The 15,545-nt window shown below is 52.1% G+C and overlaps 1 protein-coding gene across 1 annotated transcript in view; it reads right to left on the reverse strand.

The window, feature by feature from the left end:
* The window catches only part of NOTCH3 (notch receptor 3), a 35,931-nt gene that overhangs the window by 8,339 nt on the left and 12,047 nt on the right, over nt 1–15,545 (reverse strand). Inside the window, exons 13-29 of the mRNA XM_066348205.1 lie at nt 14,959–15,151; nt 14,728–14,879; nt 14,412–14,525; nt 13,826–13,981; nt 12,746–12,971; nt 12,145–12,346; nt 11,742–11,895; nt 11,165–11,349; nt 10,500–10,632; nt 10,157–10,414; nt 9,956–10,074; nt 9,068–9,633; nt 6,673–7,005; nt 4,490–4,644; nt 4,177–4,399; nt 3,090–3,174; nt 1,425–1,587 (exon numbers count right to left, since the gene is read on the reverse strand). Of these exons, the coding sequence (XP_066204302.1) occupies nt 1,425–1,587; nt 3,090–3,174; nt 4,177–4,399; nt 4,490–4,644; nt 6,673–7,005; nt 9,068–9,633; nt 9,956–10,074; nt 10,157–10,414; nt 10,500–10,632; nt 11,165–11,349; nt 11,742–11,895; nt 12,145–12,346; nt 12,746–12,971; nt 13,826–13,981; nt 14,412–14,525; nt 14,728–14,879; nt 14,959–15,151 (3,417 nt within the window). The remainder of the gene's footprint in view (nt 1–1,424; nt 1,588–3,089; nt 3,175–4,176; nt 4,400–4,489; nt 4,645–6,672; nt 7,006–9,067; nt 9,634–9,955; nt 10,075–10,156; nt 10,415–10,499; nt 10,633–11,164; nt 11,350–11,741; nt 11,896–12,144; nt 12,347–12,745; nt 12,972–13,825; nt 13,982–14,411; nt 14,526–14,727; nt 14,880–14,958; nt 15,152–15,545) is intronic.

Raw genomic sequence — 15,545 nt, forward strand, 5'->3', positions numbered from 1 at the left:
CAGGGATTTGTTCATAGTTTTTTTTATAGTCCGGCCCTCCAACGATCTGAGGAACAGCGAACTGGCCCCCTGTGTAAAAAGTTTGGGGACCCCTGCATTAGTTGATTCTTTTTTTTTTTTTTTTTTTTTTGACAGAGACAGAGAGAGAGCCCAGAGAGAGGAACAGATAGGGACAGAAAGACAGGAAGGGAGAGAGATGAGAAGCATCAATTCTTTATTGCAGCTCTCTAGTTGTTCATTGATTGCTTTCTCATATGTGCCTTGATCAGGGAGCTATAGCAGAGTGACTGACCCCTTGCTCAAGCCAGCGACCTTGAACTCAAGCCAGCAACCTTGAGCTTCAAGCCAGCGACCTTTGGGCTCAAGCCAGCGACCATGGGGTCATGTCTATGATCCCACGCTCAAGCCAGTGACCCCTCGCTCAAGCTGGTGAGCCTCTGCTCAAGCCAGATGAGCCCATGGTTAAGCCAAAGACCTCGGGGTTTTGAACTGGGTCCTCCATGTCCCAGTCCGACGCTCTATCCACTGCACCACCACCTGGTCAGGCTCATTGGTTGATTCTTGTATGTGCCTTGACCAAGGATCAAACTTGCAACCTTGGCATATTGGGACAACACCATAACCAACTGAACTATCCAGTCAGGACCTGGTGGGTTATTTCAGCCTGAACCCCAAAGGGAGAGTCTGGGGGGTGAGTTCTATCTAGAGTTATAATTCAGCACGAGACAAAGGAGCTGTGCCTGTCAAATGCCCACACCCACCATTCATGACATAAAATCCGTGAAGGACTTCAAAAGATGCACTCTTTTTGAGAAAAACAGTGCTTGGGGAAGAATACCCTGAAATATAAAACAAAGATGAATTCTATAGGATTCAGATGCATGATCTGCTACACTCTACATGAGCACTTGGCTGGTGTCCCTCAGGACACTTGCACCCCATTCTCTATCCTTAGGCTCTGGGTAGAGCCAAACCCCTCTCTCAGGGACAGGCATACCGCCCAGGCTTAGTCAGTATATCCAAGCTCCAGGCCACACTGATTGGTTCAGGGATCGGCATGTGACCTCAGTCTATCCAATCAGAACTCATCCTGGGACCTTTTCTGGTGCAGATAAAAAGGTTTTATAAGGCTGGTCCTGCCTGGTGGCCATGGTGTCCTGAGGAGAAAGCCTGCCTGGGCTGAAGCCAAGGGGTGGTGAGTCCTGGATCCAAATGCACCTTTATGCTTCCAGTTACAAGAGCCTGTAAATCCTTTGATTTACTTAAACTAGTTTGAGTTGGGCTATTATCACTTACAACTAAGAGTCCTGATCAACACACAGCTCCACAGAAAAAAACCCAGATACACCTAGCTCTCCCCAGAACACAGGCCCAAACAAACTGTCACAAGTAAGAAAGGAGGGGAACAAGGTGTCATCACTGACCTGGGCCACGCACGTTGACATCCATGCCATCAGCATCCGCATCACCCTGGGGTGGTGTCAAGGCCATGGCTGGTGCCACACGGATGTCAGCAGCAACTAAGTGGTGTTGAGTCCACTGGCGGGAATCCACAGTGTCCTCAGCCCCCACGCCGGACTCCTCTACCTGGAGGCACAGGGGCCCAGGTTCTCATGAAGAGTTGAAAGAGACAGAGGGATGATGGAGAGGTACATACAGCCCCCCAAAACCTGATTTTTTTTTCTAAATAAGAAAACAGAAAATTACCATACCAGAGTTCAGAGAACTCATCAGAGGAAAAACTGGAATTTTTAAATTTTATTTATTTATTTATTTATTTATTTATTTATTTATTTATTTAGTGAGAGAGAGACAGACAGGAAGGGAGAGCGATGAGAAACATCAGCTCATAGTTGCAACACCTAGTTATTCATTGATTACTTTTTTTTTTTTACAGAGACAGAGAGTCAAGGAGAGGATAGATAAGGACAGGCAGACAAGAACGGAGAGAGATGAGAAGCATCAATCATTAGTTTTTCGTTGCGACACCTTAGTTGTTCATTGATTGCTTTCTCATATGTGCCTTGACCATGGGGCTACAGCAGACCGAGAAACCCCTTGCTCGAGCCAGTGACCTTGGGTCCAAGCTGGTGAGCTTTTGCTCAAACCAGATGAGCCCACACTTAAGCTGGAGACCTCGGGGTCTTGAACCTGGGTCCTCCGCATCCCAGTCTGAAACTCTATCCACTGCACCACCGACCTGGTCAAGCCATTGATTACTTTTTCATATGTGCCTTGACCCAAGAGCTCCAGACGAGCCAGTGATCCCCTGCTCAAGCCAGTGACCTTGGATCATGTCTATGATCCCACACTCAAGCCAGAGACCCTGTGCTCAAGCTGGTGAGCCCGCACTCAAGCCGGCGACTCAAGGTTTTAAACCTGGGTCCTCAGCATCCCAGGCCTCTGCTCTACCCACTGCACCACTACCTGGTCAGGCAAAAAACAAAACAAAACTGGAATTTAATCCGATTGGAAGTGGGGAAGGGCTGGGAACCCAAAGTGGGTGATCAAGGAAGAGTCACAGAGCACAGCAACTGTCAGCACACACCTGTGCATACACTAGACACGAACTCACTGAAAACAAGATTAAGAGAACATTTCTATTGAAAACAGCATCAAGAATAATAATAAAAAAAATAATAATAAAATATTTAGATATTTAAATTTCACAGAAGAAATGCAAAACTTGTATTCTGGAAACTAAAAATAACTGGTAAAAGAAATGTGGGGGAAAGGGGATCCTTCAATAATCCCTATTAATCTGGGAACATGAACATGATCATGAGGTAGAGACCAAATAGTTACAAATATATCAATGTGCCTTCATGAACATAGCAACTGAGCCCCTAGCAGAAGAATGATAAATTTCAGACTCATGGTCTGAAAGTCATGAGTTATGTAATAGAAACAGGACAGAATATGCCTAACCAGTCTACCAGGGCATTTTATAGCCTTCAGGCATCAAACACAGAGCCTGATGAAGGCAGACCTGTGCTGAAGGATCCAGGTGACTTCCTCTGGGCTCTCCCACGGATCATCAGGGCCCCACCCAAGACCCTAAAAGCAGGAGTCGGAAGAAGGGGCACAACCTTCAGTCGTTTGGCCTCTGGGTGCTCCGTGTCCATCCAGTCTGTGGCCACCTCTCCCATCAGACTCTCGCCCTTAGCCATGTTCCTGTGGAGACAATGGGTAAGGGAAAGGGCAGAGGGGACAATGGAAATGTGTGACCTGGGAGGAGGATTTGGGTGGGGTCAGAGCAGATTCCAAAGGTGAAGTTGGGGTCTGGAGTTGGGATAGGTCAATAGGCACAGAGGGCAGGGTCAAGATATAAGGTCCAATGAGGGGGTGCAAGGCAGGGTCAAGGTCACAGGGGTACAGTCAGGGGTATGATGAGTGATGGCCAGGGTCTTAAGATAGAACTGTGGAAAAAGACTAGTGTGGGGTCAGGGGTCAAAGCAGTGAGGGATAGGTGAGGCTCACAGGTATACATCAGGTGCTAGAGAGGGTGACATCAGAGGTCACAGAGGATAGAATTAACTTCATAGAAGGTAAGAGATGTAGCCAGGACGAGAAGGTTGTGGAGAGGAGTCAGGGGTCATAGGGTCACAGGGAAGGAGTAAATTCAGGGTTTAGGTCCTGGTGGGGTTGGGGCTCTTAACAGACAGGTCAGAGAGTTGGAGGTGAGGCCTAAGATCAAGGCCTGGATTGAGGGCCTCTGCGAATGGACGATAAGCTGGGATGTAAAGGGGATCAGAGAGGAGGTCAAAGGTCAAGGTAGGTTAGAGCTAGAGGTGATACTGGGGGTCAGAGAGGAGAAGCTCAGGGATGAGAGGGGTTGGGGTACAAACAGGGGTTGTGGAGTCAACAGTCATGTGGGAATGAACACTGCGTATCAGGGTGCAATCTGAGAGGCCAGAGTCAGGGTGGGGTCCAGGTGGGGTGAGGATAGGATTTGTGTTAGGGGAACTGGGACATAGAAAATAGAATCAGGGCTCATGAATCAGGGGTGATCACCAGGGATCATGGAGTCAGTGGTCAAAGTGATGGACACTGGGCTCCAGGCTGGAGTCTGAAGTTAGGGTCCAGTTGGGGTCAGAGGTCAGAGTCAGATCAAGGTGAATTCAAGGGCTCACAAGCCCCCAAAAGTCAGGGACAAAGAGGGGGCAAGATCCTCACTTCATGCCCAGTGCATCTTGGCCCACAGGCTCCCGCCGGCCCTTGTGGCCAGCAGCCACGTCCTTGTGCAGCGCAAAGCCCTCAGGGAACCAGAGGGTGCTGTGCTCACGCTTGCGCCGGGCCACCATGACGACCAGGACAAGGATGACCAGCAGAAAGACGGCGCTGGCCACCAGAAGCGGCAGCAGCGGCACACTAGGCTCTAGTGAGTCCAGCGGCTCCCCTGCAGGCAGGAAATGAAGGACTTCAACCACAGCCTGGACCCCACCGCAGGAGCGCCAGTCCACCCAGGTCCCCCGCCAGCCAGGCTCACCCCGCGCAGCCCACAGCGGGTACGGGAAGTCCAGGCGCTCCACTGCGGACAGCGCTCCCAGGTAGTCGGCAGCACTCTGCGCATCAGGGAAGCAATGGTCGTTCTCAGGCAGCTGCAGGCACAGCCGATTGTCAATCTCCAGCATCACTACTGAGCTGTGGGGACACAGGGTAGGAACAGGCTGGCTCAATAGGGCACCTACTGCCAGCCTGGCACCAAACCTCATCCCCCACCCCAACACCAGACTCCAAAGAGCTGTGTCTACTTACCATGTTGCCATGGTCTACTTGCTTCCTATCTGGCTCCATCCCCCCCACATACCCCCAACACCAGTCTTGCTGTGGCCACCTGTGTCCCCCAAGCCACAACTCCAATGGGCACTGTTTTCATGACAACATTTCTCATGGCTGATGTTGGCATGTGCCCAAATCCCCCGTATCAGGCTGCTACATCTGTCTGCGGACCACTATGAACACTGGTTTCTCAAGCTGAAGCCTCCCTTTCTCTGGGGAGCTGGCCTCGGCAGGGTGAGAACCCTCACCTTTGGGAAGTGACACCCCTTGGGGAAGCCATCAGCCAGTGACTGACTGCTGTGGGGTATACAAAAGCTGGCCCTCCTGTCTCAAGGTGGGACTGACACTGAGGTGGCATCCGTGCCCCAGAGCACTCTGAGGAGTCAGACTGAAGCTACCTCCTAACTCCGTTTTTTCCCTGCCCCATCCTGCTTCCCTCATTCTGCCCTTCTGAGAGCAGCTCCACTGGGCACATATCCTGCTCACAGAAATTAGGGGATTTTTTTTATCACTTCATATTCATTTTGAAATATCCTCTAATCTTTGTGAGCAGTATGTATTTGAAGGCTCATCTCAGGCTCTGCTTCAAGGAGCCCAAACCCTCCAAATCCCTCTTTCCTTGGGATCCCCAATACTCCATACTCCGATCTCTTCCTATTTCTCTAACTGCTCCTTTTCCTCTTGTAACCACAGAACCAACTCAAACTGGTCCTATCCTGTTTCTAACAAGACCCAAAACCAAAGTTTAAACCCTGGATACACTACACACAGTAACACTTGTGAGTCCTCAACTGCTCCCCGCACAGAACCAAAGGACCAGAACATGACTGGAACCTGACTGCCAGAACCCTTTCAGAGAGAAATGAAGGGTCCATTGTCCAGGAAGATCCGGTGCTGAAACCCTTAATCTTGCCTCCAACCCTGGATCTGGGAGACGGATTTGAGCCTTGCCTCCTGTCTCCTTGCTGGCTATTCTCACAAATGAAGGCTCTTTCTTTTCTCATGAGCCAATGCCATAGTTTTGGCTTCTATGCACATCAGACAGAAAGCCCTTGCTTTGGTAACACTTTTTTCTGAGCTAATTTTCCTCAACCAATCCTTAGGTCTCAGTGTCCCCAGGTCATTCTTCTGCCCCTACTTCTCTCCATTTCTTGGAGTCTCCCCTATGACTTCAATGATTGTCAACACTCTTTGGTCTTTTTTGTCTCTGTCTTCAGTCCCTGGTTGTCTTCTGGGGATCTTCAGGTAAGCCCCAAAGTGACCGCTATTTTTCACCCTGTGTCTTCAATTTGATGAGACACCCTCCAGCCACTCGGTCACCCCAACCATCATCAGCCACCCTCTTCCATCTCTCCCAGTCCAGCTTCACCCAGTCAGAGCCTTGAGTCCCCATCTCTAACACCCATCCTTCCTCTAGGTGTCAGGGCCTCACCATGCTGCTCAGAGGCCACACCCCCCTCTGGCACTGTCTGGCCTAGTAGACCAGGCAACCAACAGGAGATTCTGTATTTTCCATTTCTAAAAACAAAACTACACATTCTTAACCACTCTAGTATATTCCTTTTTCTTCAGAAGGAGGTAGCTCTATATCCAGGGGCAATACTGCTCCCCAAAGGACCCTTGGGGGTGGGCTGCGGCTTGTATCTGGGGGGTGGAAGCCAGGGATGCAGCTCAACATCCTACAGTGCACAGGAGAGCCTCACAGCAAAGAATGATCCTGTCCCAAATGGCAATGTTATCAAGGTTGAGACATGCCAGACTTATTGCCAAGAAAACTCCCCAAAATGTTAAGGGAAGTGATATACACCAGACCTGATCCATGCTGTACCCTCCCACCCCCTACTCAGTATCTGCACAGCCCCCAGGGCTCTACGGGGTGGAGCCACTCACCCGATCACCTTGGGGGCCAGTTCCCGCAGGTTCCAGGCTTCAGAGCCAGCGCCGGGCAGATGGTAAGGGAAGACCATGGCCTGTCCATGCTCGTCCAGGCGGAAGCGCAGCGAGGTGCGCAGGATGGCGCTGAGCCGCTGCAGGAAGTCAGCGCTGGAGTGCAGCAGCTCTTCCGGCGGCAGCAACACAGTGAGCACCAGCATGCCGCGGGCCAGCAGGGCCGGCACCTCACCTGCGCAGTCTAGCCCGTCCCAGCCACACTCCTCCGTGTTGCAGCCCCGGTCGCAGCGGCCGTCTGCAAAGTGGTCCACGCAGTACTTCTCATAGACCGGACTGGGGGCAGAAAAGGGGCACAGTCAGGGGCACAGAACAGGGGCACAGACCTCCTAAACACAGAGCACCCCAACTCTAGAGACAGAAGGGGACTAGACAGTAAGCACAAGGACTAGACTATATCCAAATGTCAGGCTTTCTGAAAATTCAGCCATTCACTCAGTAACTATTAATAACTCACTACTGAAAACAGCTGATAGGTGCTAGGCACTGCTGTGGACACCCAGGATGTTCCCAAGCACAAATCCTTGAATACAGGGAGCTGGCATTCCAGTGGGCAGGGACTGATGTTAAAGGAGATAAATAAGCAGAATATACAGCATTTCAATTACATGGCAGTAAAAGCTAAATGTAAACACAGAGAATGCTATATGGAATTAAATGCTAAGGAGAAAAATAAAGCAGGGGAAGTGCTGGGCGTGGTCAGGGAGATCACTGAGAAGGTGCAGGTGTTTGAACAAAGACTTGAAGGAGGTGGGGAGGAGCCATATGGTTTCCCAAGGGAAGAGTATCCCAGAGAGAAAACAGCCAGTGCAAAGGTCCTGAGATGGGATCAGGCTGGGGGGTATTGGAGAATTGGCAGAGAGGCCTGTGTGGCTAGAGAAGGGTGAAAGGGAGAATAGGGGGAATGAGGACAAGGAGATAAGGGTCAGAGGAAGGTTTCAGACAGAGGGACACTTGTAGAGCTTGGGTGGCCCAGTGGATAAAGCCTCGACCTGAAACACTAAGGTTGCAGGTTCAAAACCCTGGGTTTGCCTGCTCAAGGCACATATAGGAATTTATGCTACCTGCTCCTCCCCACCTTCTCTCTTTCTCTCTCTCTCTCTCTCTCTCTCTCTCTCTCTTTCTAAAATGAATAAAGTTAAAAAACAAAAAAATAAAAATAAATAAAAAATAAAAAAAGACAGAGGGACACACAGTGGAACAGACGGGTCAGAGCACAAGATGGACAGATGGAATGCATGAGATAGACAGATGGGGGCATGAATAGAGATAGAGAAGAGCAAGGTAGATAGCTGTATGGGCATATAGAAGGGGAAAGGGGGGTATGTGGAGGGACAGAAGGACAAAGAGGACATGAATGAACATGTGGAGCACCAAGATGTATAGATGGACAGATATATCAGGCACTTAGACAGATAGACTGACATACAAACAGATACATGCACAGATGAGATCCAAGAATGGACAACATATAGTTGGGTGTACAGAGGGACAAAAGGAATTCATGCATGAACAGCCAGGTGGACAGACAGGGCACAGGGAGGGAAAGATGGAGTGCAGAGGCAGACAGAAAAGGAGAAAGGTGGGATACATGGATGGATAGACAGATGGGAACATTAGGATAGGCAGAGTACAGGGATGGACAGAGAGGGCACACAGACATAGATGGACCAACAGACAGAAGTGGCATTCAGCTGGGCAGACAGAGTACACTAAGAAACAGATGGGGCGGAAGCCAGGGACCTGAGGTGAGAACCCGGCAGGACCAGCCTCTCAGGGTGAAAGTGAGGCAAGCAATGAAGCGGACATAAGGTGCTGGATACATGAATAGGCCTAGAGGTAGTTTCATGAAGCTGCAAGCAATACACCTTTGTGGCTCAGGTCCAGCAGATTCACAAACAAGATGGTACTCAAGCCCTGATGCTCCAAGCATAGAACATCCATCGACAAGGACACAGATAAAGAAGGACTGACTGGTCAGCAGATGCTAGAAGAATCCTGGACTGCAAGTTTTATCTATTAACTTTTCCCTAAATTCCAAACCCCTTACCTATCCCCTTCTTTCCCATACAAAAAAGGTTGTACCCATAAAGATTCAAAGAAATAAAGAAAGAAACAGACGAGGCAAATGAATGAACAACCCAACAGACAGTCTAAATAAGGATGGACTGACAGACAGACTAAGGCAAATAAATGGACAGATAGAGAGGCAGGGCCTTGGATGGTGAGATCTGCCACACAGACAGAGAAGATACAGACTGGAGTGAATGGACAGACAGACGAACAGAGAAGCGGGCCCCATACACAGAGAGACAGATAGACAGACAGAGGAGCTCACTTGCAGGTGCGCTCATGGCCTCCAGCCCGACAGTCAAAATTGTCATAGAGGCAGGCAGGGGAGCTGCAGGCAGGGTCACAGCGGCTGTTGTTGAAGAGGCGCCAACACTGCAGCGCTGCACACTGCCGCCAGGGGTCGCCCACACTCAGCGAGCAGTCGCCGCCATCCCAACCACAACCCGGACTGTTGCATTCGCGGTCGCAGTGCTTGTCGCCTCTCTTGGCCTCGCAGGCGGCACTTGGGCACAGCGGCTCCTCCGCGGCCTCGTGCACCGCTGCCAGCACCTCACAGCGGGACCCGGTCCAGCCCGGCGCGCACGCGCAGAGGAAGAAGGGCGCGGACGGTTTCGGGATGCAAGAGCTCCCGTGGAGGCAGGGGGAAGCCAAGCAGCTGGCATTGGTGGCTCCGGGTAGCGACTCCTGGAAGCCCCGGCAGGCGGGCCCTGACAGCCCTGGGGGGCAGGCGCAGCGCGGCCCACGGACTGTCTGCTGGCAGAGTATGCCCACCGGGCATTGCAGCTCCCGACAGGTGCGCGCTACCCGCTCGCAACGTGGGCCCCAGAATGGCTGGGGGTGGGATGAGGGAGAGGAAAACAATGCACACGTACAGGGAGTAGGGGAAGAGAGAGAGAGGGGAGGATGGGAGTCAGGACTTGGGAGCACTAGAGCCTCCAATCTCCCGGGATCCTACCAAAGCTCTCCCCCTACCCCAGGAAGGCACTACTCCAAACCCCAGCCTCACACTGCCTCCCAACCACCAGATAATGTCCACATTTCCCAAAAACCCCCTTCCCTTCCACCTCTTCTCCCTTAAAGCCACCCCATCCCACCAGGCCACAGTACCACTCCTCTCCCAGAGACCCTGATGTGACCAGTCACCCACACTTACCGAGACACAATGGCAGGTGAAGGTCAGTACACCTCCAGGGCTGGGGCCAGGACGGCACTGGCCTCCATGCTGGCATGGCTGGGACTTGCAGGGAGACAGGACCGTCTGACAGCGGGAACCTGGGCAAGCAGGAGCTGGTGTATCAGCCACAATAGGGGAACACAGGCAGGATCCCAGGCCAGCCCCCTTGCCCACCCTTACCTGTGAAGCCAGCTCGGCAAAGGCAGTGGAAGCTCCCACCTGGGTCCTGCAGGCAGTCCCGGGTGTATGCTGTGTGGCAGGCACCTGGGCGACACTCATTGATATCTGCCTCACAGCGCAGGCCAGTGTATCCTGGAGGACAGGCACAGCGGAAGCCCCCAACCAGATCCACACAGGTACCATTGTGCAAGCACCGGGGACCAGGGTCCAGGGGTGGGCCTGGGCCACAGTCATCCTCATTAATCTCACAGAGCACACCTGGGGGAAGGAAGAATGGGGAAATATTCAGGAGGGGACAAAGACCCAGCCTCCCAGACTGTCCCCAACCCTGGCTTTGGCATACCCAGTGTCCCAGGGGGACAGGAGCAGAGATATCGGGCCACAAGGTCAATGCAGATGCCCCCATGCTGGCAGGGCTTGGAGGCACACTCATCCACGTCATCCTCACAGTTGTCACCAGCATAGCCAGCTGGACACTGGTAAGGGCAAGACAGGGACACACTCAGCCTCAAGGGACACCGACACTTCCTGTGAAGACACAGAAAACCCCAGCACAAAAGAACACACACAGTCCTCCGATACACAGAAATACACCCAGTGCGCAGAAAACACACCCAGACTCTAGGGGCCACAGATATACCCAACGCAGATGGACACACACATACAAGCATACAGGAGAGACACTTAAGATATCCAGACACACCCAAGACACACAATCAGAAATGCACTCTCAAAACACCTGCACATGCATTCATGCGCAAAGAGACCACACGCACAGAGACAGATATGTCCAGGAACCATCCAAAGAGAGATGCCCACCCGGACAGACAGAAACACCCCCAATCTACCCAGAGTGACACTCACAAAGATATATCCAGTCACAAAAGCAAAAACACAGACATGCCTAGAGAGACACACCCACACCAGGCTATAAACACACAGAAATGTGTGCCCAGACACACTTAGATGTGACTAGTTCCCCTCTCCCCTCCCCTCAGTGCCCCTTACCTTGCACATATAACCCCCCATGTAGCCTTGGCAAGTGCCCCCGTGCTGGCAGGGCTGGGCCAAACAGGGGTCCACTTCGTGCTCACAGTGGCTGCCTGTGCGGCCCTCTGGGCACATGCAGTAGTGGGAGTTCTCCTTGTCCACACACTGCCCACCATCCTGACACAGCTGCTCCAGATGCACGCCTGCACAGAGAGTGGCATCAGTCACACACTCCCCGCTTTCTGCCTGCAACACCCAATATCCCTGCTGCCACCAGTCACCAGGGTCCCACCATATTCCATCAGGTTGTCACACATCCCTTTAAACTGCATAGTCCTAGTCACTGACACAGGCACCTTTGACGCTCACAGCAGCTCAGTCACACACACCACTGCAGACATCATCTCAGTTGTCTTTTGGTGACAGACACACACACGCCATCCAACTTTCACAGAGTCACACATCCACACACAGACAAATGCCTCATCATGCCCATATGTTCTGTTGCACCCTCATTGGGCTCACACTAGCAGGAAGTATATGCACACATGCCCTCCTAAGCTGCACACACACCAGCCACACATATCCCCCTCACCAATCTGGGCTGCGGCCTCTCTGCAGGGCAGGCTTTGGATGTCACAGAGGCTGCCACTCCACCCCGGTGGACAAAGGCAGTAGAAAGAGGCCCCTGTTCGGGCACAGCGACCCCCATTCTGACAGGGCTCAAGGCTGCACCAGTCTACCAGTGTCTGGAGGGAAAGCCCACAGCATCAGCACTCAGGGACCCCCAGATATAACTCTCCAGATTTCCCCCCCAGGGTCCCTGCCAGGCCCTTCACCATAAACCCCCCTCCCCACTAAACCCTCCTCAGGACCCAGGGAGGCTTCTTCCCGAGGGTACCCAGCAGCCCCCTACCCAGGATCCCATGCAGGCCCCTCCCCCAGAATACCCCTCCAGATTTCTCTCCCTTAAACCCATTCCCAGTGACCCTACCCACCTGACACTGAGTGCCAGTGAAGCCCTCAGGACAGGCACACCTGAAGCCAGAGTGGGTGGCAGTGCAGACACCCCCATGCAGACAAAGCCGGGAGAGGCAGGGGTCAGCCTCGTGCTGGCAGTGTGTGCCAGTGTAGCCAGGGCGGCACAGGCAGCTGAAGGAGTTCACACTGTCCAAGCAGGTCCCACCATTGAAGCAAGAGCTGGAGGGAAAGCAAAGATGGGTGAGGCCCCACCCCTCACAGGCCCCGCCCGCAGTCCTTGGACCTGGCCAGCTTTGAGTAGGCCTATTCTCTGACCCTTACCTCCAATACCCACCAGGAAAGGCTACAGCCCTCTCCTGTCCCTTAGCCCCAATTCACCAGATACTTCAGCACTAAGGTGGGAACCACATGGAGGCCCCACTCCAGTCTGGTCTCAACCCTGTACGGACCAGTGTCTCTAAGATGACCCTGCCTTTTCCCACACAGTGACCCATCAGGCACAGAGTCCTGAGATGGGTGCCAAGCTGAGGACCCACCCTTTTTATGCCCATGTTTTCTCAGGTCCTAAGCCCCACCCGATGCCAGGGTCCCTGAATTCCCAATAGAGGGTCCATCCACCTGGGGCTGCAGTCAGGTAGGTCCTGCTCACAGCGGAAGCCTCCATAGCCTGGGGGGCAGGTGCAGGTGAAGGAGGCCACATAGTCGGTGCAGGTGCCAGGGCCACAGGGGCTGCTCAGACACTCATCCACATCATGGGCACAGTGGGGGCCAGCAAATCCCGGGAGGCAGGAACACGAAAAGGATCCCACCTGGTCCTGACAGGAGCCACCATTCAGGCAGGGGTCTGCAGTCAGAAGGGAATGAGGTCGAGTCATTCACCTAGCCCTCCCATCAACCTTTACTGACCCAGACATGTCTTGCATAGCGGGAACTTGGAGGTAAACCAAGCTTAACTGGGAAGGGCACAATTGGTCAGAGGGATCAAATTGTCCCCTCTGTTCCCTCATCTCCTTCCTTATCTGGAAATATCACCTATGTGGAAGGAGAAGCATTTGGTAGAACCAAAGGTCCCTTTGAGCTATCAAGCACATACTGTTAGTTGTGTCTGCTTAATTCCTTGACTCAGCACAGGAGGCCTCCTCCAGACCTGTGCTGGCCAGGATAATGGCCAGTGGCCACATGCGGCTACTGGGTCCTTGACATGTGGCTGGTCCAAACTGAGATGTGCCCTGACTATAAAATACACACCAGATTTCAATTCTGAAGACTTAGCATTAAAAAAAAAAGTAAAATATCTCAGTAATCTTATATTGATTACATGTTGAAATGATGGCTTTTATATATTAGGTTAAATTAAATAAAATACTAAATTAAATTAAATATAATATCACCTTTCTGAACGAATGTCATTCCAATAAATTCAATTTAAAAAACACATCACCTTTATCTCATACTTACACACAACTCTAACTTGCTCCAGAGACAGTGCACAGGCTTCAGTCAGACAGACCTGTGCTCCGATCCCAGCTCTTCCCTTACCTGCTTTGTGACCTCAGGGAAGTCACTTAACCTCTTTAGGTGTCAGTTCCATGAGTAAAATGTGGAAAATAAGAACTATGAAGACTAAATTAAAGCACAGCATAGGCTTAATGAACATGTTTTCAAGGGCAGCACCCCCAAAAGCTCCCCTGAACTCACTGGGGTCACAGTCATCGATGTCCTGGTCACAAGAAGAGCCACTATACCCCCCATGGCAGGTACAACTAAAACTCCCTGCCAGGTTGGTACAGGTACCATGGGGGCCACATGGTGAGGGGCCAGCACACTCATCTATATCCTGCTGACATCGAGGGCCTGGGGGTGAGAAATAAAGTGAAATACAGGGTTAGAGGGCACAGGGTAGGGTCTGAGGGTACCTGTTGCTCATAAAGAAACTGAGGCTGACATTGGTGAATGCAAGGACATGTTATGCTGTCATCTGCCTCTCTAGGCATTTTGCACAGACTGTTCTAGAAGTGCCTTCTTGCCTCAATGGGTGGTGAATGTATTCTCCGAGTTTTGATCCTCCAGGAAGCTGTCCCCAAACCCCAGCGTGAAGCCTAGCTTCCCCAGCCATCTATCCTTTCCTCTTCTCTAGAAATGACCACAGGGGCTGTTAGTGTTTGTGTCCAGCTCTATCCCTTCCCAGAAGGAAATTCCCCAAAAAGAGAGGACCAAGGGTGAGACCCCTCTGGGTCCTCAGGGAGGAGAGGTGAAGGAAAAGAGGAGAAACCAGCTTATGTACCTTGCCAACCAGGAGAACAGGAGCAGACAGCTACATGGCCAGAACCAGACTCGCAGTGGCCCCCATGCTCACAGGGGTTCGGGGCACAGGGGGACAGCAGCTCACACTGATGGCCTGTGGTGGGCAGGCAGAGTGAAGTACTCTTGAGAGATTCCTTGTTCCCATTCCCCCCCCCAGGGTCCCTAGCTTGATACCCACCTCCCAAGTTGCAATAAGGAAAGAGAAAAAATAAACGAAGGCAAACAAGAGAGTGCAGCAGAAGGAAGAAGGAAGAAGGAGACAGGAGAGCCTGGGGAGGATAGGTAGGGACACATACCCTGGACACCAGGAGGACAGGTACAGTGGAAAGCCATTCCATCACTGGTGCAGGTGCCACCAGACCCACAGGGCTGAGACTCACAGGCATCTCGAGTGAGACTCTGGCTGCACTGGGGGCCACTCCAGCCAGGATCACATACACAGCGGAACCTGAAGGGGAAGGCAGTCAGGACCAGCAGAAGGGTGGAGAGACAAGGGGGTAAGGGTCAGGAGATGAGAAAGGGCTCACCCTCCAGGTGCATCATGGCAGACACCATGATGGCAGGGTTCTTGGGCACAAGGATGGCTTGTAGGGAGGCACAGAGGGGGCAGGGAGCCAGGTGGGCAGAGGCAGCGGAAGCCGTCTTCCCCATCCACACAGGAGCCTCCCTCACCACATGGACTGGACACGCACTCATTGATCTCCACGTTGCAAAGGGGCCCTGGGGAGCACACAGGCAACCTCATCTCAGGACAAGGACAACCAAGCCAACAGGGAGAGACAACTAAACGCCATTTAACACAGCCATGACCTTAAGCTAGGACAATCTCATTCTCATAACACATCCGTTCTTGTGCGAATTAGGACAGCCACCTCCTCAACCCAGAGCTGCCTTGCCCCAGATCATCCTCATTCCCAAACTTACATGAAGTCATTTTCACTTTCGCCAAGAATTACCTTGGCCCACTCAAAAACACCCCCATCACATCAGAAGCACTCCTCATCTTTGTTCCAGGATAAACTTGAGCAAATTCGGGGATAACCTCATGCCAAAGAGAGAGAGCACAAAGTGCGAACAATCTTGTTGGACAGGCGAATGCAAAGAGAAGGGCAAA

This window comes from Saccopteryx leptura, chromosome 1 (assembly GCF_036850995.1).
Source record: "Saccopteryx leptura isolate mSacLep1 chromosome 1, mSacLep1_pri_phased_curated, whole genome shotgun sequence".
Classification (NCBI taxonomy): domain Eukaryota; kingdom Metazoa; phylum Chordata; class Mammalia; order Chiroptera; family Emballonuridae; genus Saccopteryx; species Saccopteryx leptura.